Source organism: Saccopteryx leptura, chromosome 6, assembly GCF_036850995.1.
Source record: "Saccopteryx leptura isolate mSacLep1 chromosome 6, mSacLep1_pri_phased_curated, whole genome shotgun sequence".
NCBI classification, from domain to species: Eukaryota; Metazoa; Chordata; class Mammalia; order Chiroptera; family Emballonuridae; genus Saccopteryx; species Saccopteryx leptura.
Genome location: NC_089508.1, coordinates 1,890,552 through 1,911,779, shown reverse-complemented (window position 1 = coordinate 1,911,779; position 21,228 = coordinate 1,890,552). Strand labels below are relative to the sequence as shown.

General features: G+C 64.8%; 2 protein-coding genes across 3 annotated transcripts; one reads left to right on the top strand and one right to left on the bottom strand.

Annotated features, from left to right (window-relative positions):
* The first annotated feature begins 1,000 nt into the window (after positions 1-1,000).
* Positions 1,001-10,248, top strand: C6H14orf180 (chromosome 6 C14orf180 homolog). 2 transcript variants are annotated; one of them, XR_010746257.1, is made up of 7 exons: positions 1,001-1,362; positions 3,108-3,432; positions 5,304-5,430; positions 7,247-7,376; positions 8,411-8,446; positions 9,062-9,323; positions 9,824-10,248. XR_010746257.1 is itself a non-coding variant. In XM_066343487.1 (6 exons), the coding sequence occupies exons 3-6, from the start codon at positions 5,320-5,322 to the stop codon at positions 9,265-9,267; spliced, it is 483 nt and encodes a 160-aa protein (XP_066199584.1). In that variant the 5' UTR covers positions 1,001-1,362; positions 3,108-3,432; positions 5,304-5,319; the 3' UTR covers positions 9,268-10,248. The 2 variants fall into 2 exon arrangements, 1 of the variants encoding a protein (XP_066199584.1); XM_066343487.1 differs by having other exon boundaries at positions 9,062-10,248.
* Positions 10,249-12,905: 2,657 nt separating this feature from the next.
* Positions 12,906-20,840, bottom strand: TMEM179 (transmembrane protein 179). The gene is made up of 4 exons (XM_066343461.1): positions 20,447-20,840; positions 15,194-15,331; positions 14,129-14,207; positions 12,906-13,110 (listed from the first exon to the last, which is right to left on the bottom strand). Exons 1-4 carry the CDS (start codon positions 20,749-20,751, stop codon positions 12,934-12,936), a joined length of 699 nt encoding a protein of 232 aa, XP_066199558.1. The 5' UTR covers positions 20,752-20,840; the 3' UTR covers positions 12,906-12,933.
* Positions 20,841-21,228: the final 388 nt, after the last annotated feature.

The following is a 21,228-nucleotide window of genomic DNA, read 5'->3' as shown; positions in this document are numbered from 1 at the left end:
TGTCACGTTTGTGGCCCTAGCATGTGCACACGTGTGTGTGCGCTCACATGTGCAAACGCACAATCTTGGTGTGAGCGGAACCAGCCAGAGCCAGGTCCTCAGGGTGGATTCTCAGGGCCCGGGACCGAGGATGAGACAGGAGTGGGACCCATGCAGCAGGGGCAGGTCATGTGGTCACCCCGCCGAAGCCCAGACGGACCCCCAGACGGACCCCCAGCGGGTCGGGCAGGCAGCGGCGCCGGCCCCTGGTCATGGTTACGGCTTATGTACGGGCCCCCAGGCAGCTAGCCTGAGGGAGCACCGGCTTTATACATAAAATTCATCATTGTAATTGTGGCTCCTGGAGAGAGCCAAGCACTTTTACAGCTTCTTGGAAGTTGTGAATAATTGAGGGGCGGGAGCAGGGCCGCCTGCGTTAGTGCACGGCGGGCCCAGAGGTTCCGGTCGTCACGTCTGCGGGGAATGACCTGGCAGGGGCTCCACGCATGGCCTGGGCCTCCGAACGCAGCGGGCCAGCCTCCCTATGACCCCGGGCGGGCGGGCGGGCGGCTGCAGGGGGGAACCAAACGCCCCCAGGCCCCGAGGGTGGGCCCCGGGGCGGGATGCTGGCGCCCACCCCTGCCGCTCCCTCTGACCTGGGTGGCCTGGGCACCAGGCCCCATTGGGGTTCAGCCGGTGTGCTCCACATCAGCAGCACGGGGTGCTTGCTTGTCCTCTTTCCTCCCGGGGCTCCACGTTGAGGCAGGGTCTAACCAGAAGCCAGATTCTGTGGTCACCCCACTCTCACTCCGCCCATACCCCACCGGCCCCCACATTGCCTCACTTTCTAAACTCCCCTCTCCTCCCCCTCCAAGCCTCCGATCCCAGTCCGTGGGTTTTTCCAAGAGCTGCACAGCCCTGAGTCTGCCTGGGAGGCCGCAGCTGGCCAGGAGGGCAGGGAGGGGAGCCTGGGCCCCTCGTCCAGTCTGCAGGCCTGGCCTGTGCCCTTGGGGCCTGGGAAACAGCCACCTCCTCTCCCAATCTGGGGCCGGTGGCCTGTCCTTGGGGTCGCTGCTATTTCTGCCAGAGGGGAGCGGTAATTATAGCTCAGCCCTTGCCAGCTGGCCCGAGCTCTGCAAGCCGGCAGAGGGGCCTGTGGCAGGGACACGGGCCGGCCCCAGACCAGCCCAGCAGGCCGGCGGCCACCCCTGGAGACCAGAGCTGGGGCTGGACCGGAGCAGCCCCGTCCAGCTGTGCAGCCCAGCGCCCACCTCTCTGTGGGGCAGGACAGGGACCTGGCCAGGACCATGTTGGACCGTGCCCACTGGGGGATGCCACAGAGTCTGGATGCCACTGTCCCTCAGGGGCCCGGCAAGCAGCCAGGTGAGATCCCAGCTCAGGGGAGCAGGGAGACACCCACTCCCCACTTGGGGAGGGAGCTGTCCGAGCAAAGGGGTTTCCAGGGATGACCTCGCAGGAAGCCTGCCGTGGGCGGTGGGCATGGGGGGCTGAGCAGAGGCCGCACCACAGCCCTGGAGGGGGCTGGGGGTGCAGTGGGGGGGTCTCCTTTCCTCTCACCGCAGCCCTGGAGGGGGCTGGGGGTGCAGTGGGGGGGTCTCCTTTCCTCTCACCGCAGCCCTGGAGGGGGCTGGGGACGCAGTGGGGGGGTCTCCTTTCCTCTCACCGCAGCCCTGGAGGGGGCTGGGGGTGCAGTGGGGGGGTCTCCTTTCCTCTCACCGGAGCCCTGGAGGGGGCTGGGGGTGCAGTGGGGGGGGGGTCTCCTTTCCTCTCACCGCAGCCCTGGAGGGGGCTGGGGGTGCAGTGGAGGGGTCTCCTTTCCTCTCACCGCAGCCCTGGAGGGGGCTGGGGGTGCAGTGGGGGGTCTCCTTTCCTCTCACCGCAGCCCTGGAGGGGGCTGGGGGTGCAGTGGAGGGGTCTCCTTTCCTCTCACCGGGATGTAGGCCTTCGGGGTCAAACCAGGGTGCTGGTCGCCCCAGAAGAACCAGCTCCCTTGGGAGCTCATGTCGCATCTACACGTTGGGGGGTGGGGTGGGCAGGGCAGTCAGCGAGTCCTTCCCGGGCGTCCAGGCCTGGCCCGAGGGCCCTGCCAGCCCTTCAGTCAAGCTCCTGCCTGAGGCCTGGCCCGTCTGTGAGCGAAGTGGGCGACTCAGCCGGTCCCGACCCAGAGTCCAGAGCGCAGGTCTCTCCACACTCACTCCGCTGGACAATGAGCCAAGCGCGGTCCCTCCAGAACTACCAGGAACCAGGGTCCGAGGCCAGGGCAGCAGGCCTGGGAAATGACCGGGTCATGGGAAAGGGGACTGAACTCTCAGGGGACAGCGGGGCCCAGGGGACTGAACTCTCAGGGGACAGCGGGGCCCAGGGTCAGGCACAGAGAGCCGCCAGCCTTCCCCGAAGGCCCTGGGGCCTGCTGTGGGCCGGTCGACGCAGGCGCAACCGAGGGGGACAGTTTGTTACTCAGGTCACTTGAGCCCATGGCGTGTGGGAGTCCCCGGGAACTGGCCTCTTTCCACATTGAGGTCATCAGTAGGAATCCCCGTCCTGGCCAGCCGGCACGTAGGGTCACCCCTCTGGCTCAGGACGCACTGTTTGTTTGGCACCTACTGTGTGTGGGCACCTTCAGGAGGTTAAACACCATCTCTGTTTTCCCTGTGCTCTGATGGCCGGCACACCCTGCATTCTCCCCAGGGGACAGGAACGCGGGGTGACTGACTGCCCGGGCCCACCTGCCCCCCGTCTGCTCTAGAGGCCAAGGTCAGCTTTGCCCCATTCAAGGGTGCCCCCCCTACACCCAGCAAACACTCAACCCCACTGTCACCCCACGTCCTCACGGTACCAGAGACATGTGGGCCGCACCTCTGAGTGTGGGGCGGGGCCTCTGGGCCCCCAGACGAGATCCTGCCTTCGGTTCTCCGGGCTGGGCCAGCCTGTGGGTGAGCAGTCGGCCCCGCTGGGCTCCCCAGGAGTTCTCTTCTTGATTGATTCAGAAGTGGGTGTTGTCTGGGGAGCTGCCAGCCTCTTCGGCCCCCCACCGCCCGCCCTTCCTGGGTCTCCTCCTCCCGAGAGAGGCCACATGGGTGTGTCCACAGCTCCCCCCTCCTTTCCAGCTTGGAGAAGGTGCGGCCTCGGCCCCCTTTGATTCCAGGCTGCCCAGGACAAACGCCTGACCTCTGGAGTTGGTCAAACACCGCCCAGAGCCGCCAAGCCCCACCAGTGACAGCCTCCTCCTGGGCTGGACAGTCCAGAGGGGCAAGGGGGTGGCCGGGGTTCTCAGGGCGACTCAGGCCGCTGCCCCGGCTGTAATGGAACCTTCTCCGCTGGCCCGTGAGTCGTGGCAGCTCCGGTTCCCACTCTGCTCGAGGCTCTGATCACGGCGATTGGGGGCGGCAGGCGGGGAGCTCGCCCGGAGATGCGGCAGCTGCAGGAGCCCAGGTGGGCCGGGGCCGTGTGAGTGCGTGTGAGTGCATGTGAGTGTGTGTGAGTGCGTGTGTGTGGTATATGTGTGCGTGGGAGGGGGTGAGCGGGGGTCCTAGGAGCTCCAGCCTCTTCTGGTCAAGGTCCTACCTTTACAGCCCCTGGAAGAGCTGTCAGCAGCAACAGCACAGCAGGGGGGCCTGGCCGCGGCTCCGTGAGGCCTGGTGGGCGGGTGAGGCCTCGCAAGCTCCTCCACCCCCTCCCTGTGCCCGAGGGCCTCCCTCATGCGTAGATGACACAGTGCAGCATTTGAGGGGTGTCTGGGTGGGGCATGGGAGCTGAGCCAGGCGCCAGCCCCAGGGACAGAGCTGAGGAAGCACCCTCCCTCTACAGGGGTGGGCACTGCGCTGAGGGCCCCAGAGGGACCCTCGGTGGGATGGAGATGAGCCAGACAGTGGTGGGCAGTGGGCAGGCACAGGTAGGGCGGAGCTCATGGGTCGGGGCACAAAGGTGTGACATCCTGGCCCAAGAGGCGGTAGGATGCCCAGTGGGCAGCGCCACGGCGCGGTGGGGCTGGGGTGGGTCACAGGAGAGGCCAGGCCCCTGAGCTTGGTGTTAACCAGGTGAAAGCAGGCCTTGCCTGCCTCACACACCCCCGGAGGCTCCTGGGGGCGGCCTGGCTGGAGAGGCAGCCTTGATCAGGGCGGCTGGGCCCTGTGGGAGCCGTCACCGTCTCCCAAAGCTATAAGCCAAGGCTGGGGGTGCCTGGCCAAACCCTAAGGACTGTCCGGTTCAGGGTCTTGCGGATATGTGGCCTTGGCCAGACCTCTGCTCCTGGAGAGGGGCAACCAGGAGCCAGAGCTCACTGTCCACCCCCAGAGTCAGTGGAGGGGGTGTGCCCTCGGAGGGGCGGGCACAAAGGTGACACTCCACAGGCCCCGGGCGCTGGGGCTGTTTTCCGCCCTTTATCACCCATCTGTCACGAGCTGGCCCAGAGCGGAGGGCTCTCGTGTTCCACCCGTCCCTGCCAGAGGCCCCGAGGCTGCCCGCTGCTCCGCAGCACCCTGCCCTCTCCTGTCCGGCCCGGAGGGGGGTGCTGGGCAGCAGGGGCCTGAGGGGGCAGAGGGGAGGCACTGCTAAGAGAGCCTCCTCTACTCAGCCACACCCCCCTCCCATGTTCCTCACGGGGAAACTCAGGCTTGGAGCGGTCACTCCATGGACTGGGGTCCCTGGACCAAAGGACAGAGCCCAGGACTCAATCCTGTCCTGGGGGTCAGCAGAGACCCCACTGCCACACTTAAGGAGAAGCTGGAGTCCAAACAAGATGACTCAGGGGCAGAAGGCAGGGCAGGGAGGCCACTCGGGAGACAGAACGGCCCAGGCAAAGGCTCAAGGCCAGAGAGGCTCAGAGCTCCCGAGAGGCGTCAGGGGGAAGGGGACATCCCGGAGGAAGTCCTCGCCCCCACACCCAGGACAGGTGCATGAAGTCACACTCTCCCCCGGTGTAAGAATAGCAGTGGCTGATGTCACCACGCACAGACTCTGCCTCAGTCTCCTTCTGAACCCTTGAAGCTGTGCCACCCAGCTCACCCTGATAAGAGCCCACAGAGGGGGTTGCTGCTATGATTCCCACTTTGCAGCTGGGTAAACTGAGGCACAGAGAGGTCCGAGACTTGCCCATGGTCACAGGTGGTCACACAAAGCACATGGTGGAGCTGGCACAGCGGTTTTGAGCTGGCGGACGCGGGTTTCTCGGTGCCCGGGGCCCCGGGAGGGAAGCGTGTCACTGGCAGGGAGACCGGCGGAGGTGGGAGCCGCCTCTGGGGAGAGTTTTCTCTCCTTTCGTTTTATCTCCACCCATGAGCAGCAATGGCCTTTCCTTGTCTTAGGGCCATGTCACAGTAAATGAGGACAGCAGCACGCGCCTGGAGCCCCGACTCCCGGCCAGAGACGCGGCGTCAGACCAGGAAGGATGTGGAAGCCGCTCCGGGTTCACCGATGCCCCGGGCAGGGAGGGTAAGGCCGGGTCCCCGGGCGGCTCAGGCTCACCGATGCCCAGGGCAGGGAGGGTAAGGCCGGGTCCCCGGGCAGGGAGGGTGAGGCCGGGTCCCCGGGCGGCTCGGGCTCACCGATGCCCCGGGCAGGGAGGGTGAGGCCGGGTCCCCGGGCGGCTCGGGCTCACCGATGCCCCGGGCAGGGAGGGTGAGGCCGGTCCCCGGGCGGCTCGGGCTCACCGATGCCCCAGGCAGGGAGGGTGAGGCCGGGTCCCCGGGCGGCTCAGGCTCACCGATGCCCCGGGCAGGGAGGGTAAGGCCGGGTCCCCGGGCAGGGAGGGTAAGGCCGGGTCCCCGGGCGGCTCTGTCTCCAGTCCCAGGACACCCCAAGAGGGGAAATCAAAAGGGTGAGGGGTGACACTTTAAAGATTAGGTCTGGCAGAGAGGGTGACGGGCCTCCAGGGTGTGGCACAGTGGGACCAGCAGTGCACAGTGTCTAGCCAGGGCTGAGGGAGGGGCTGCAGCACGTTGGGGGGGGGGGCCAGATGGAGGAAGTCGGAGAGGCTGGGGGGGCAGCAACGGAGGAAGTGGGGTCCCTGAGGGCTCTGGGGCGGGGCAGCGAGGAGTCACGATGTCTCCCTGGCGGTCACCCTGGCAGCCCAGGAGGGAGGACGTTGGGGAGACCACAGACGGTGGGGACGGGAGAGCCCGTGAGGACAGGAGGCAGCTGGGACAGCTCCGGACCCTGGACAGAGGGTCAGGACAGGGAGCACATGGGAAGACAGTGGCGGTCTCTCCGAGCACCGGGTCCTGACCCAGCCTCTGAGCTCGCTGCCAGGTCACGGCAAGGCCATAGGCACCGCTGTCCGAGCTGAGGGTAAGGGGCAGCCAGGCCCATAGGCACCGCTGTCTGAGCTGAGGGTAAGGGGCAGCCAGGCCATAGGCACCGCTGTCCGAGCTGAGGGTAAGGGGCAGCCAGGCCATAGGCACCGCTGTCCGAGCTGAGGGTAAGGGGCAGCCAGGCGCTGAAACAAGCCCCAGGATGAGGGGGTCTCGAGCCCCAGCAGGACGACCGCCCCCTCCCCGAAAGACAGCAGCAGACTGTGTGGCTGGTGACCTTCAGCCAGGGGGTCGCAGGTGTCCTCATCACACTCTGACCAGCGTGTCATCACCATTTTACAGACGGGGACACTGAGACTCAGAGCGGTCTGGTGACTGCCACTGCGCCTCCCAAAGTCACATGGAGTGTGTGGGAGGGTGGCCCTGGGCAGGCACGAGTGTCCAGGCTCTGCCCCTCCCTGGCCAGTGGCCTTGAGCTCACAGCCTTCACCTTGTCCAGGAGAGAGCGACACGCAGGCCACTGAGCTGAGACGGGGCTGGCTTGGCACCGGCCTCCTCCCTGGCACCCGGGCAGAGACCCCCACGCAGAGGGCTCCCGGATCAGCGGGGTGTTGTACGTGCAGACAGCCCTCAGTGGGCGTCAGCGGTCACCATCTTCGTTGACATTATTACTGACACATAAAAACTGTCTGGATTGGTGGGGGACAGAGCCTGGGCTGGAGACCTGGGCCTTCACAGTCACTGACCACATCTGTGGCACAGCTCACACCGTCATCTGATCGTGGCTGCTCTTGAGCAGGACGGGGGTGGGGGAGTGAAGATGGGGAGGGGAGGGCAGGCCTGCAGGCTCCACGCCCCTGTCCGGTCCCCCACGGTGGCTCTGGCCGCATAAGCCCAGAGAAGGCTGCGGGGACCCTGGCGGAACAGCCTGTCTCCAGCCTCCCAGAGGCTGGGGGAGGGGCTCACCTGTTTCCACCTGCTCCCCACCCTTGTCCCAGGAGGAAGACAAGAAGTGTCCCCCCTCGATCCTGAGGCGAAGCCGGTCAGAGCGCCATGGCCGCAGGGCTGAGCCACAGAGGACCTCGAGGCGTGTGAGGTTCCACGAGCCCTTGGAGGTGTCCGTCCACTGTAAGGGGCGCAGGGCAAGCTGGCCCGGGGCTACATGGGGCGGCCCCCCCTGCTCAGGGTCTCTCACAAGGCTCAGGGTCTCGCCTGAGGCTCGGGGTCTATTCCAAGCTCACAGGGTCACATGCAGAGTTGATTTCCTTGCAGCTTTAGAAATCACAGCAGCGACACCTTCGCCACCAGTGGCCGGTTCTCTCGGACCACCAGACCCTTTTCTAAAGAACTCACCTGATTGGGTCAGGCCCACCCACCATCATCTCCCTTCGGATAGGCTCAGAGTCGACCGGGGCTCCTCATCACGCTGCAGGACCCCTTCCCCGTTGACATATCCATATCCTGTTGGGTAGAAAGAGTCGCAGCCCTCACCCTGAGAGGAGAGGACCCACAAGGCGAGAGCTCTGGGGGTGGGAATCGTGGGGACGTCTTCCGTTCTGCCTGCCACAGCCTCCCACAAAAGTGCTTCACGAGTGCCGCCGAGTTGCGGATAAAAGTAGCTGCCCTGACACACGACAGCGTCTCCTCGATATCCCTTGGGTTCAGCCCACAGCCCCACAGAGAGGTCGCTCTTCACACTGTCCCCAGAGCTTCCCAACAGCCAGGGAGGAAGCAGAGACTGCAGAGAGGAAACCGGGCCCCAGACATCCAGTCAGTCTGGGGTCCCCCAGCGAGCTGTGGCAGGGTGACGGGGTGGGGTCCTGCCCGGGCCTCCTCGGGTGCTAGCTCCCGCCGCCCCGTGTCCACCACCCCTGTGAGGTCACCGCACCCCCACCCCCACGGGTTCTGAGAGCAGCACCAGGGTCTTGGGGCCTTTCATTCTGGTCTGAACTTGAAGCAGTGAGGTTAGGCCGGGCTGGCCCCTGGGTCAGCCAAGCAGACTGACCAGTGGGAGGTATAGATGGCCTGGACCTCCCGTCTCTAAAGCAGGGTAGTCTGGGTCCTTTGGGTGGGCAGAATGAGACAGGAAATCCTGGGGTGCTTGGCAGGCCCTTAGCAGGGGGCCCTCTCTGCCTGAGCCCACTCTCAGTTCTCCTCCTCAGACATCGCCAGCCGGGAGCCCGCCCCCACCACCGCGGGTGAGTTCTGAGCCCTCCCCCGCCTTCCCCAGGGGCCCTCAGCCGCCCCCGCACAGTGCCCCGTGCAGCCCAAGGCCACCCTCGGACATCCATCCCCCTCTGGGGGCCTGGGCGGGGATGAGGGGACCTCCACTCCCCACAGGGACTACAGAATCCCCCCAGTGAGGGGACCTCCACTCCCCACAGGGACTACAGAATCCCCCCAGTGAGGGGACCTCCACTCCCCACAGGGACTACAGAATCCCCCCAGTGAGGGGACCTCCACTCCCCACAGGGACTACAGAATCCCCCAGTGAGGGGACCTCCACTCCCCACAGGGACTACAGAATCCCCCCAGTAAGGGGACCTCCAATCCCCACAGGGACTACAGAATCCCCCCAGTGAGGGGACCTCCACTCCCCACAGGGACTACAGAATCCCCCCAGTGAGGGGACCTCCACTCCCCACAAGGACTACAGAATCCCCCCAGGCACTCCACCCCGCTGGCAGAGCCACGGGGCCAGCCCTGCCCTCCCTGCAGCCTCCCCCAGCCCCACAGGGAGGACGGAGCCCCCTGGGGGCCCCTGGAGGGGCTCGGCCTGTGGCTGGGGCTCACCCTCCCGCTCTGGCCCCCAGCGCCCCGCCGGCCCCGGGCCCGCAACAGGTCCCTGCTGCTGCGGCTGTCGGTGTGCGTGCTGCTGGTGCTGGTGCTGGGCCTGTACTGCGGCCGGGCCAAGCCCATCGCGCTGGCCCTGGAGGACCTGCGGGCCCGGCTCCTCGTCCTCGCCCTGCGCCTGCAGCACACAGCCCTCGCCTGCTGGCACCGCCTGGCGCAGCTCTGACAGCGCCCGATGGCTGCGGCCCTGGGGAGCCCAGGGGGGGTCTGCAACGACCCAGGGTGAGTGTGAGACGAATGGGGCACAGGGGGGCCCCCAGGGCTTGCGATCAGGCACGGGGTCTGCAGCCCAGTGTGGTCAGCACAGGCCTCCTGTGCCCCAGCCCGGGGGGCCCTGGGAGGGGTCATTAGAGAAAGGATTCTATTGTTAAAAATCGGGACCCACACTCTGCACCCCGGGCTAGCCCTCTAGACCCTTCCTGCATCCCAGGGGCAACTCTCAGTGCCCTTGGGCCTGGCCTGAGCTGGCTGTGTGCAGCTCCTTGGAGGCGGGCGGCACCTGCCCCGTGTCTGTGAGATCCCTCAGAGAAGGTGAAATCAACCTCGAGCCACTTGGGGCCTGCAGGGCCCGGACCGCGACTCCCCTTTGGGAGAAATGGGTCCAGCCATAGGGGTGGGGGCCATCCTTCCCCCAGCTCTCCATTACTGAAGGCCACATGGTATTGGAGTGCTCAGGTCTCACCCTGCCCTGGGCCCCACCCTGGGCACCCTCCACACCCCAGGGGAAGTGCGTCCTGCCCAGCCGTCTGCCTGGTGGAATGAGGCAGAGGGGACAGCGACGGACTGAGACGCAGAGTGCTTCTGCCCGGAACCCCGTCGCCTTCAGGCACATCACGCACCCGCTTCAGGGCCCACGGATCCCCGGACCGTGTGTGGACGCCCGGCAGAGGGAGCCATTTGGTGACAAGCTCCAGGACCCTCTGGACCTGCATGGAGAGGGGCAGCCTGAACAAAGCAAGGAGCCCGTGGTCAGACTCCAGGAGGGACTGCCAGGGACAGACCAAGCCCTCTGGGGCAACCTTTCGATGTATATCCAGGGGCAGTTTTGCCCTGCTGCCTGTTGGGGGTCACCCTCGAAGCCTCTCTCCCCACTACTTCAGTGGGGATACTGACTTTCTATGTATTAAAATGCACTGTGGTTATTTCAGCCGGGGTTCTCACCCAGAGGGGACATGGGGACCCGTCGGCCATAGAATTCACTTCAGTGGCTAGAGCCGATGGAGGGACACAGGTCCTCTTCATTGGGGTCCACGGGACCCCTCTGGCTTCACCCCATATTCCAGAGGAGGGTACTGAGGCTCAGAAAGGTCGTGTCGCGTGCCCGAGCTCACCGCAAGCACACGCCCAGGCTTAACCCGTCCAGCCCCGCATGCTGGAGGACACCTGCAGGGAAGGACGGGACAGCCCGTCCTCGTGGCCGTGCTGGTCACTGTGAGGCCACAGAGACGCGCCAGCTCCGCGGTCCACACACTGTGGCCCCTCGTTTCTGGGATAAATTGCTTGAGGGGGACAACATGAGCCTGAGGAGTGAGTGTGCCATGTCCTCGCCTGCGGATGCCACGCCGGGCGCCATGCTCAAGGCCCGCCAGGGGGTGTGCAGACGCGGAAGGGGGAACCCCGGGAGCAAACGCAAAGGCAGCTTTTGACCCTTACGTGACAAGCAGATAAAACACTGAACGGTGAGCTGAAGCGCACCCACATGAGAGGGTCCAGTACTCCCGTTTTTTATTTTGATTTCAAGAAATAGATACATTTAAGTTTCAGAATCTTGACTATCAGTTTAGCTAGAAGTAGAGTTAAAACACAGATGTCTGTTATCAAAGAGCGGGGAGAAGCAATGGGGGTGGCCCCACGTCAGGTGCCCCGGAAACCTCCGCTCTCCCTACCTGTCCAGCCGGGGAGGGCCCTTCCCTGACCACTGCAAGCACCCACAGCTCCTGTCCCAATGCCCACCTGCCCCTTCCTGGGAAGCCCCCAGGGCCTAGATGTCTGGAGGTGCCCAGGGCAGGCGGCCTGAGACAGACCTGGGTGCCCACGACAGCCTGCTCTGCAGGCGACCTGCAGTCAGTGCCAACAGGTGTGCAAGCCTGACCACGGGGCTGCCCCAGACCAGCTCCGGGGGGTCCACAGTGCAGACGCAGAGCTGGCGGGCCCTTGGGGGCCTCCTGCTCCTCCTTCCGGCCCAGCTGGCTGCTGTCTGGATGGGATGGAGGTGGCACCATCCCACCTTCTGCCGGGCACAGGGGTTGGAAAGGGTCCCCACAGCAGCAGACGAGGACTGGCAGGCTGCCCCAGGGAAGACCAGATCTGCGTGTGGGCGTCGGAGTCCATCAATGCCCCCCCACACACACTGGCACCAGATTGCCTCTGCAGTGCCGAGATCTTCCTCGCCTGGTCCCAACCTCCGCCAGGACATGGGCCAGCACAGCCGCAGCAGGACAAGTGACCGGCTGCCCGCCCAGTCTGCCCATGCCCCCGCCTCCAGCACCTGGTCCAAGCCCAGCTCCACAGCCTCTGAAGGCCCCGACCCCCATTGGGAGCCCAGACCAGCCACCGGCAGAGACACCAGATGGTGGGCGCAGTGCAACATCTCAGAAAGCTAACGGTGCCTAGGCAGCTCCGGGGTGGGGGTGCTCTTACACCTCGGGTGCCCCCTCTTGGTCAGGACACGGATGGCAGGATACAGGTGAGGAAGCCAGGGAGCCCTCGAGAGGGGTGCCACTGCCAAGCTGCCCCCGGGCTGTCCCACATGCCACTGTCTGGGCAGTGTCACGCCCTCTGGGGCCTTGTCCCCAGATGGGAAGAAGCTTCCCTCGCCCCAGATGCCGGGCACTGGACCCCCCAGGGGATGGAGATGCAGAGGAGCTGCTGTCCACGCCTGCTCTGCTGTCGGTCTACCTCTTCCTGTGCACACCCACGCCTGCGCACGCACACACACACATTTTCACACACACTTGTGCCTATGCACACTCATGTGCACACATGCTCACCCCCACGCATGCCCGCTTACTCATGTGCTCCTGTGCATACACTCATACACTCATATTGTATGTGCACTAATGTCACGCACACACAGACACCTGGCCCCGCCCTCCGGCCAGCACAGGCCCAGTCCACTCACAGTGAGACACATACAGGGGCCAGTCCACACGGGGCTCCCCGCGGGGGGCACGGCAGCCGCTCCCAGGACACCCACACCGCCCCACAGCCCCTGCACATTCCGTGCGGAGACCAGGTCTGGACTCCTGGGGGCCATGGAGCGGGAGCAGAGGAGACCCGGCCCGGGGGTTCGGGGGACCCCGGGGCTGGAAGGCAAGAACACACACGAGCTCCTTCCTGCACATGTCCCTGCTCCCAGGTCACAGGGTTCTGGTCCCACACACCATTCAGGAGCAACTGACCAGGGTGACGTGTGGCCATCGTGGACAGGTGGGGTCACTCTGGGAGCACAGAGTACTACAACCTAATCGTGCCTAGACTCACAGCCAGGCACAGGGCAGAGCCTGGCCCTGATGGCCAGAGGGATCCGAGCAGCTGGACGCCCTCCCAGCAGGCTTGCCATCCGGGTCCTCCTGGGCAGGTGCACGAAGCCCGCCAGAGGTCCTTGTCCTCCCAGGTCCTCTGTGCTCCCCGCGCCGGCAAGGGCCAACCCCCACCGGGTCAGCCGCTACGGACACAGCAGGAGCCGAGGGGCTAGGGTGAGCAGGGTCACTCACAACGCACAGCGCCAAGGGGACACATGCAAAGCTGCGTGGCGGCGGGGTGGGGGCCCAGGCAGACCCCACAGTCGCTCCCCCAGGGCAGCGGGGTGTCTGGGGCCGCCCGGGCGCGCCTAGATGACGGCGCTCTTCTCCTGGACGGAGGCACGGGGGCCCGGCCGGGCCAGCAGCAGCTCCTTCTCGTGGATCAGGCTGTCCAGCAGGTCCTCCTGGCGGTAGTTGTGGTAGACCTTCAGGAAGGCCAGGACCGTGATGGCCAGCCAGGCCAGCCAGGAGGCCCAGAGGCCGAACTACAGACACAGAGGGCGGAGCAGAGCGCAGGGTTAGGGAGCCGGCCAGACCACGCCCACTGCTCCGTGCGCCCGCCCACCCCGCCGGCCAGACCACGCCCACTGCTCCGTGCGCCCGCCCACCCCGCCGGCCAGACCACGCCCCCTGCTCCGCGCGCCCGCCCACCCCGCCGGCCAGACCACGCCCACTGCTCCGTGCGCCCGCCCACCCCGCCGTGGGGGTCAAGGATGGGACTTGGGGGGGGGGGGGCCGGGAGCTTGGGGTAGGAGGACCGGGACAAGCTCTGGGGGCAGCCTTTTGTTTCCTTCCTCAACCACCACATCTTCCCAGCCCCCCGTTGTGCAGGTGCTTTGGGAACTCTGCCTGGACCCTCGGTCCCTCGGCCGGGCAGTGGCCGGCAGCCCAGTCTCCGCCCAGCACTTGGCCGCCCAGCTCCAAGGACAGCTCGTCCCCAGTGGAGCCTCCTGCTGCTGCTACAAGAGCTGGCCTCGATCTGCTGTCTCCACTCCACTGAAGGCCTGAGTGGCCTCAACCGGTCCTCATTTGAGGATCTTTGTCCTCAGACACCACCCCGGGCTCCCTCCGTAATCTAATTGTCGAGAATCAGCGCTGAAGCCTTTTCTGCTAAATTTCGTGGAGGTATCTCTGGCAGGTTCAGCTCCTCTCAGCAGAGAACCACGGCCCACCAACGTCCAGCCCCCCGGAGGGCTCCGGTAGTGGGAACAGTCCCCAGATCTGCCGGTGGCCAGCGTGGGTCTGCACGGCCAGCCTGAGGTCCAGCGGTGGCCCTGGGGGCCTGGCAAGCACCCTGGAAGGAGCTGCCTCCGTCCTGGTACCTCCTCGTTGGGATCCTCAGTGCCTCCCGTTGGAACAGATGCAGATAGTGAGGGACAGGCCATCACTGACCACCAGCATGTCCCAACAGGACTGTGCTCCAGCAACCGTGGTGCCCAGACTCACCCACGGTCTCCTGCAGGGCAGAGCAGGCCGCCCCCTCCTGCCTGCAGCCCCACCTACCTGGGCAATGGCGAACTGATCGTAGAAGCCAGAGTTGTCCACGTTCAGCTCCAAGTCGATGTCCTGTAGCTCTTCACAGCTGAAAGGCCAGACACAGAGGGAAGGTGACGGCCGGGCCACCACGCACGGAAAGCAGCGAGCATCACTTCAAAGGGCAGGGGGCTGTCCCCAAGGTGAGGCAGACAGGAGCCCAAATGCCTCATTTGTGGAGCAGGGACCCTGTGGCCCAGCCTGGCCGTGGGCTGTGGGAGACACCAGTGCTGTCCTGGAGACTCTGTCCCTGGTCCCCACTACCCCACGACCATGAGGAATGGCAGAGTAAACCAGAAACCCTCAGTGACATCCACAAACCCTGTCGGTGGGCAGGCTAGGCTGGGCTTGGCCTCAGAGTGTGGGCTCTGGAGGCTTGTAGTCTCCTAAGATGTCAGGACACATGAACAGAAACATGAGGCCCAGAGAGAGGGAGGCCCAGAGGCCTAGGCTTGCCCTGGAGAGGGCTGGGGGACGGGAGTGAAGGGCTAGAACTGGTGTTTATGAGGAGAAAAGAGCTGGGGCCTCTTTTCTAGAGAAGCCCAAGGCCATGCCCGGGCCCCCCCCCCAGCTCTGAGGGCTTTCAGAGAGAAAGTAGGGGCCTGTGGGGGACCCAGTGGGCAGAGCTCAGCTCAAAGTGGCCAAGACCCCACTCCCTGAGGAGGGGCTGCCTGGCCGTGGGGCCCTATCCAGCCACCCACCCTGGGCGCTCAAACCTTCCCGTAGCGTGTACCAGAGGCTGCCGTCCAGGCCTCCCAGCCACAGGGCGAGGGGCGTGGGGGACGTGATGGAGCAGCTGGAAGCTCCGATCTCCTGGGCCTCCACCAGCCCGGGGTGCGTGGGGGCCCTGCTGTGAGTGAGGCTGCAGACTCCCTCCCTGGGAAGGAGCTATTGCTGTTGAGGGGCAGGGCCCAGGTAAGGAGCGGCCAGGTGTGCCCAGGTGCGGGCACAGGTGGGATAAGCAAAGCCGCAGGCTCCGGACGGGGATCCTACGCGGGGAGGCCATCCCGGGAGCATCAGGCGGCCCAGACGCACCTGTGAGGCACCGTGCCCTTCTCGGTGATGGCGTCGCACCACATGGTGAAGCCCACGCTCACGATGGTGCTGGCAATGAAGACCAGAAAGACCAGGAAGGCGCTGACCAGCAGGTTCAGGAAGGCATAGAGGAAGGAGCTGCAGGAGGGCGGGAGAGGGTGGTCACTGAGCACGGGCCCCGGCAGGGCCCAGCCATGGTGGCAGAGGTCTGGTTTCCAGCGGGAGCCAAGGAGGTCCCCAGTGCTGGCTGGACCCAGACCGCCCGTCCTGTCCTCTCAGAGATCCAGGAGTGGGAACCTTCGTCACCACCATCTTCCAGAAATTCAGGGGCCAAGACTGAGCCCAAGACCACTTGGACCACCAGCACATATGCTGACAAGACGAGACACCCTTCAAGGCCGTTTACCCACATGGTCATCAGCGCGGCCGGTCTGGACCTGCATTAGGGGCTTGCTGCTTGACCCTGCTCTGATGAGACCTAAAGGCTGGGCTGTGACCAGGTGGGGCTGTGCAGATGGAGCTCACATGGGGCTGGGCTGCACCACCCCCAGGGACAGGGGCCTCCCAGGGGCCCCACTGGACACCTCCACTGGCAGCAACCTTTGCTCTCTGAAGCAAGGGGAGGCACGCAGCTGAAACACCCCATCCCACCAGACTCTCCTGCCCCACCCTCTGCAAGCGCCCCCCACCTCGGAATCACCCCCTCGAGCTCCGAGTCCTGCAGACGAGCCCCGGGCTGGCCAAGCCTGGATGCTTCTTGAGGCCGTGGGGACTGGGAGGCAGGGACTGTCCCACAGGCGTCTCCCTCAGATGAGGCAGCAGCCCAGAGCCTCCTCGCCCCTGCCGGCAGGTGCAGTGTGAACGTCAGCCTGTCGAACACGGTCTGCGGAAAATGACACGCTTCACGGGGAACGTGGGCTCAACAGGGTCTCAGCCGGAATCTCAGCCACAAAGAAACCTCCACGCTGCGGTCCCCGACATGGTAACAAGGACCGAGGCAGGGTCCACGCACCACTCACTCAAACCACTGTCTGGGCCTCCGTTTCCCCGCTGGTGACTGTGAAGACTGAGGGCCGTGTGGGTGAAGGACAGAGCCGTGGGCCTGCCCGTGCGCCCGTTCCCTCCAGAGGTCGGACCTCCACCAGTCACCAGGGCTGGGCGGGGCTCTCTGCTCTCCCAGCCTGACCTGGGCACATCTGGAACTCTGAGCATGGGGCTGGGGCCCATGCAGTCCCAGGAGACGGGGTGTGGGAGAGGCTGCTGGGTCACCCCGGGGGACCGGAGGCCGGGAGCCTGTGGCTCGGGGAGCCAGCTGTACCCCCGTGGCAGCATGGGGCCGGGCGGGGCTCAGGCTATGGGGGCCGCCTGGCTCCCTGGAGCTGGTGCTCCGAGGAGTGGAGAGCGTACTCAGAGCCCACACCTGGCGTCTCAGCCTTGGGTGGCCGCTCCACTCCAGGCAAGAATGTGGTGGTCCCAGGGGGCCCCTAGCGAGTCCAAGACTAAGCTCGACTCTGGGTCCAGCCGCCCCATCAGAAAGCTGCCCTCCCACCTCCGAGGGCCGCTTACAACACAGCCTCCCACTGCAGGGACCTCAGGCCTCCGGCACCTCCCTATTAAATGAGCGCGATTCGGGTACTCCTCCCAAGACCCCATTCCACAAGATGGAAGGTTTGGGCCGCATCAGCCTCCTCCCACTCCTCTCATCAATCTCCCATCCATTGCCTTGGGCTTTACAGATTTTGAAAGAATTGGGGGTGTCCACAGCCTCACTTGGCCCTGACCCCCAGCTCTGCTCCCTTCCCCTTAGGACTGGGGCAGCGGTCAGGACAGGAGCCCGAACACACAGGGTTAAGTCATCTGTCTCCCGCAGCCTCTCAGGGTGCCCTGCCTGAATGTGCCGTCTCCATGGTGACAGCATCCCGGGAAGCCCTGGGAGGCTGAGGCAGGCAGATGGGTTGTTTTAGCCCAGCGCTCCCCAGCTGTCAATCACAAACCACCGCCACCTGGACCCTCACAGGGCTCCGCTCTGGCAAAGCTGCCCAGGCCCCCTGGCCCGCGGCTCACCCTCAGCCAGTCCATCTGCCCGAAAATAGTGAGCCCCCCAGGAAGCCACAGGTGCCAGACCCCCTTCTCATTCCTTCGGTCAGCAGCCAGGGTGCCCTGTGCAGAAAACTGCCCCTTTACAGCCCTGGGCACAAGCTGCCAGGCCTCCCCTGCACAGGGACACACTGCACGAGGAGGCGGCTGGCAGCACAGACGCAGTGGCTGACCCACGAGCTCGGGACCCAGCCGTGGGCTCCTCACAGAGACCACCGGGTAGGGCTCTGCCCTCGGTCCTGTTGGGGTCCTGGCCTGTCTGTGACGTCGGACTCATAAGAGAATTAGTGTGTGCACTGACCCTGAGCAGCGGGGCCTTCTAAAAGCCTGACTGCGATGGGGCAGTGGTCTCTCGGTGGGGTGGACATGCAGGGCTGTCGGTGACCCTGGGAGCCCTCGTCCGTCATACGAACTCACTCCAACTGCCCTTGCCAGCCTCCTGGGCGTCCGGCACCCCCTGCCGGCCCAGCTCTCGTTCGCCTGGTCTATACGGACTGACCAACAACCACTCTGGAATTGGCTTCTCTGGCTGACCGTGGCTGGATGAGGCTGACCCTCGTGGGGGCAGGCAGCTGCACCACCATGTGGCCTCGGACAGTAATTCCTGGAGACCAAGCAGGACACTGCGCAGCAGATGTCTCTGGAGAAGAGAAAGCTGGCCCCAGCCTTGGCTGCCACCATCAAAGCCTGACAGAGGTCACGGTGGTGGCACAGGTGAGTCCTCAGAAGGGATGCAAAGGGACAGAAAACCTGAAACGTTCCTCCACCCAGGCCACGTTCCTGGGAGCACGAGCGCCCAGTGTCCTGGGCCGATGAGCACAGTGACAGAGCCCGGGGGGGGGGGGCAGGAAACTCCCAGCACTCAGCTTCGTCTCATGACGGGGACAGTGATGGCATGATGGCAGCCCCTCCGAGCTGACGGGCACCTTTCTATGAGATGACAAAAGGCAGGGCTGTTGTTCCGATCTCCCCGGGTTTGCCACCCAGCTGGCGTGAGGTGGGCAGCCCTGAGTGACCAGGACTCCTGTCTCCCAGGCTCTTCGCTCCCCTGCCTGCTCCCCCCCCCCAGCCTCTGAAGGTCTGTCCTCACTCTAAAACCACCTCACGCTAAGTCACACGGGCTGGACCTCACCTGGACACTACCCCGTGTCCTCGCCAGCAGGACTCTCTGAATGCCTCGAGGCGGCTTGTCTGGTGGAGACAAGCTGGAACGATGGGCACGAGCTGATGGCCAAACCACAGCCCCCCACATGACCTGTGCACCCTGTCCTCCGCTTCCCAGACAGAGGGGACCTCGATCTGCCCAGCCTGCTGACCGTGCCATCCTCTTCCTCAGACCCCACGTCGTATTCAGAGACGCTTCTCCTGCCCCAACCTGCACAAAGACACTAATTGGGGTAACACCCGGGCATGGCCATGTAGGAGCAAATGACGTCTCAAATGTGTCCTCAGGGCAGACTACCACCCTGGGATGGGCTTGGGGTCACTTTAAGCAAAGCCCCAGCCCCACAGCACCTGGAGGCCTCCCCAGGCTGACATGTGACTTCCTGCAGACCCCAAATCCAGAACTTCAGTGAAGTGGGCTGAGTCCTGTCCCCAGAAACATGTATCCAAGTCCTCACCCCTGTTATCTAGGAATGTGACCTTATTTGGAAATAGGGTCTTTACAGATGTCATTAAGCTAAAGACCTCCAAATGAGGCATCCTGGACTTAGGGTGGACTCTAAGTCCAATGAATGGAATCCTTATAAGAATATAAGCCCTGGCCAGTTTCTCAGTGGTAGAGCATCGGCCTGGCATGTGAAATGTCGTGGGTTTGGTTCTTGGTCAGGGCACACAGAAGCCACCATCTGCTTCTCCACCTCTCTCCCCTTCTCTCTCTCTCTCTCTCTCTCTCTCTCTCTCTCTCTCCTTTTCTCTTTCCCTCTTGCAGCCATAGCTTGAATGGTTCAAGCATGTTGGCCCCAGGCACTGAGGATGGCTCCATGGCCTCCACCTCAGGCACTAAAATAGCTCAGTTGCTGAGCAATGGAACAGCTGACCCCAGATGGGGAGAGCATCACCCAGTAGAGGGTTGGTTTGTGGGGTGGATCCCTGTCTGCTTCTCTGCCTCCTGCGAAGAAGAAGGAGAAGGAGAAGGAGAAGGAGAAGGAGAAAGGAGGACGAGGAGGAGGAGGAGAGGAGGAGGAGGAGGAGAGAAGAAGGAGGAGGAGGAGAAGATGGTGGTAAGAGTCAGAGAGAAGAGACCATGTGAAGACAGACACTGAGATGGACGTGATAAAACCCCCAGACAAGGAACAGTGACCAGAAGCTGGAGTCAGGGAAGTGGTTCTCCCTCCAGAGGGAACTAGCCCCGTTGACACCTTGATTTTGAACTTCTGGCCTCCAGAACCATACGCACGGGGTGCTGAGATGTCACCCTTCTTCTGGGCGTATCACCTCAGCCCCAGGTGAGCCGCAACCCACCTGCTTCCAAACCAGTGCCAGGGCAGGAGAAGGTGGAGAGGAGGCCAAGAGGAAGGGAGGTCGTGAGGACAGAGCAGGGCCCTGGCACACCTGCTCCGGTCCTCTCATCCCCAGCCCAGGACTCGAGGGGCTTCCTTCCATCAGCCTTTTCTGGACGGGGGATGAGAGGAGGCCTCCCCAGTACGCACCACCTGGTCTCGGGCCTGCACTCTGCTTGGGGTGGGTACGCCATGGACCAGGCCAGGTGGTCCTTCGCAGTACCCACCCCAAGCAGAGCGCAGGCCTGAGACCAGGGGGTGGAGATGTCCGCGGTGCTGACGGGTATGGCCGGTCTGAGCCCGCGAGGAAGGCGCAGGTGTGCTCGGGATCCCGGTGCCATATCTACACCCGGGACGGCGTGGAGGAGGGTGGCAAACGCGCGGAAGCGGGAGGCGATGAGCACTAGGGAAAGCACGCACTGGGTCCGCACGGAGGACGGGTGAGCGGCACGGCCCTGGGTTCTGCGTGCAGACAAAGGGCAGCGTGCGTGCCAGTGCTGAGCGCCCAGGACTGACGTTTCCGGGTCTGCGCGCTCCCAGGGAACGGAGAGCCTGGGGGGAGCTCCCAGGGAACGGAGAGCCTAGGGGAGCGCTGTGGGCCCGGGTAACGCGCCGGGCCGGGCCGAGGGCCGCGTGGGTGGGGCCTACTTACCCCTCGTGTCCCTTGCAGAGGAAGAAGAGCGTGCGCCAGGCGTGCGCGGCGGCGAGCAGCAGCGAGAGGAGGCTGGCGAGCAGGCTGAAGCGGCAGGCGGCCGGCGGGCCCCACTCCTGCACCGTGAAGCGCTCGCGCTCCTGCACCGTCAGGTTGGCGCTCAGCCACATGCCCTCGGTGAAGAGCAGGCAGCGGCCGCGGAAGTCGTGGCCGTTCTCGGACAGCGGCACCACCACCACGAAGCTGAACAGGAAGGCCAGGAAGTAGCAGACGCACTGCGCCAAGAGGAAATGGTTGAGCGCCATGGCCGCAGGAGGCCCGCGGGCTGGGGAGCCGGGGAACCGGGGAGCCGGGAAGCCGGGGCCACCGGAGTCTCCGGGCGCCGCGCGCAGGCCGGGCCGGGGCCGCGCGGGAGGCTGCGCAGTGGCGGCGCCGGCGGGTCCTCCGCGCCCCGCCCGGGATGCGTGCGCAGCAGCCGAACCCGGGCCTCGCCTGAGGTCAGCACCACGGACAGCTCCCGGGGGGGCGGGAGGGCGGTGAAAGGAGACCCTTGTGTGGGTGTGGGCCACGCAGGTGGGAGAAAGGCTGTCCCCATGGAGATTCAGGATGGAAACCGGGAGAGGGAACAGGAATACTAGTAGGTTGGCTTATTCAATACCCGACTTTGTGCCGTCAGGTGACCTGGGCTGGTTCTGAATCCCCAGGTCCCCATTAGCGTAAGGAAAGGCGAGAAGGGAGACATTCTGGAGGGCCTGGGCAAGAAGCCACAGCGCGGGTGGGAG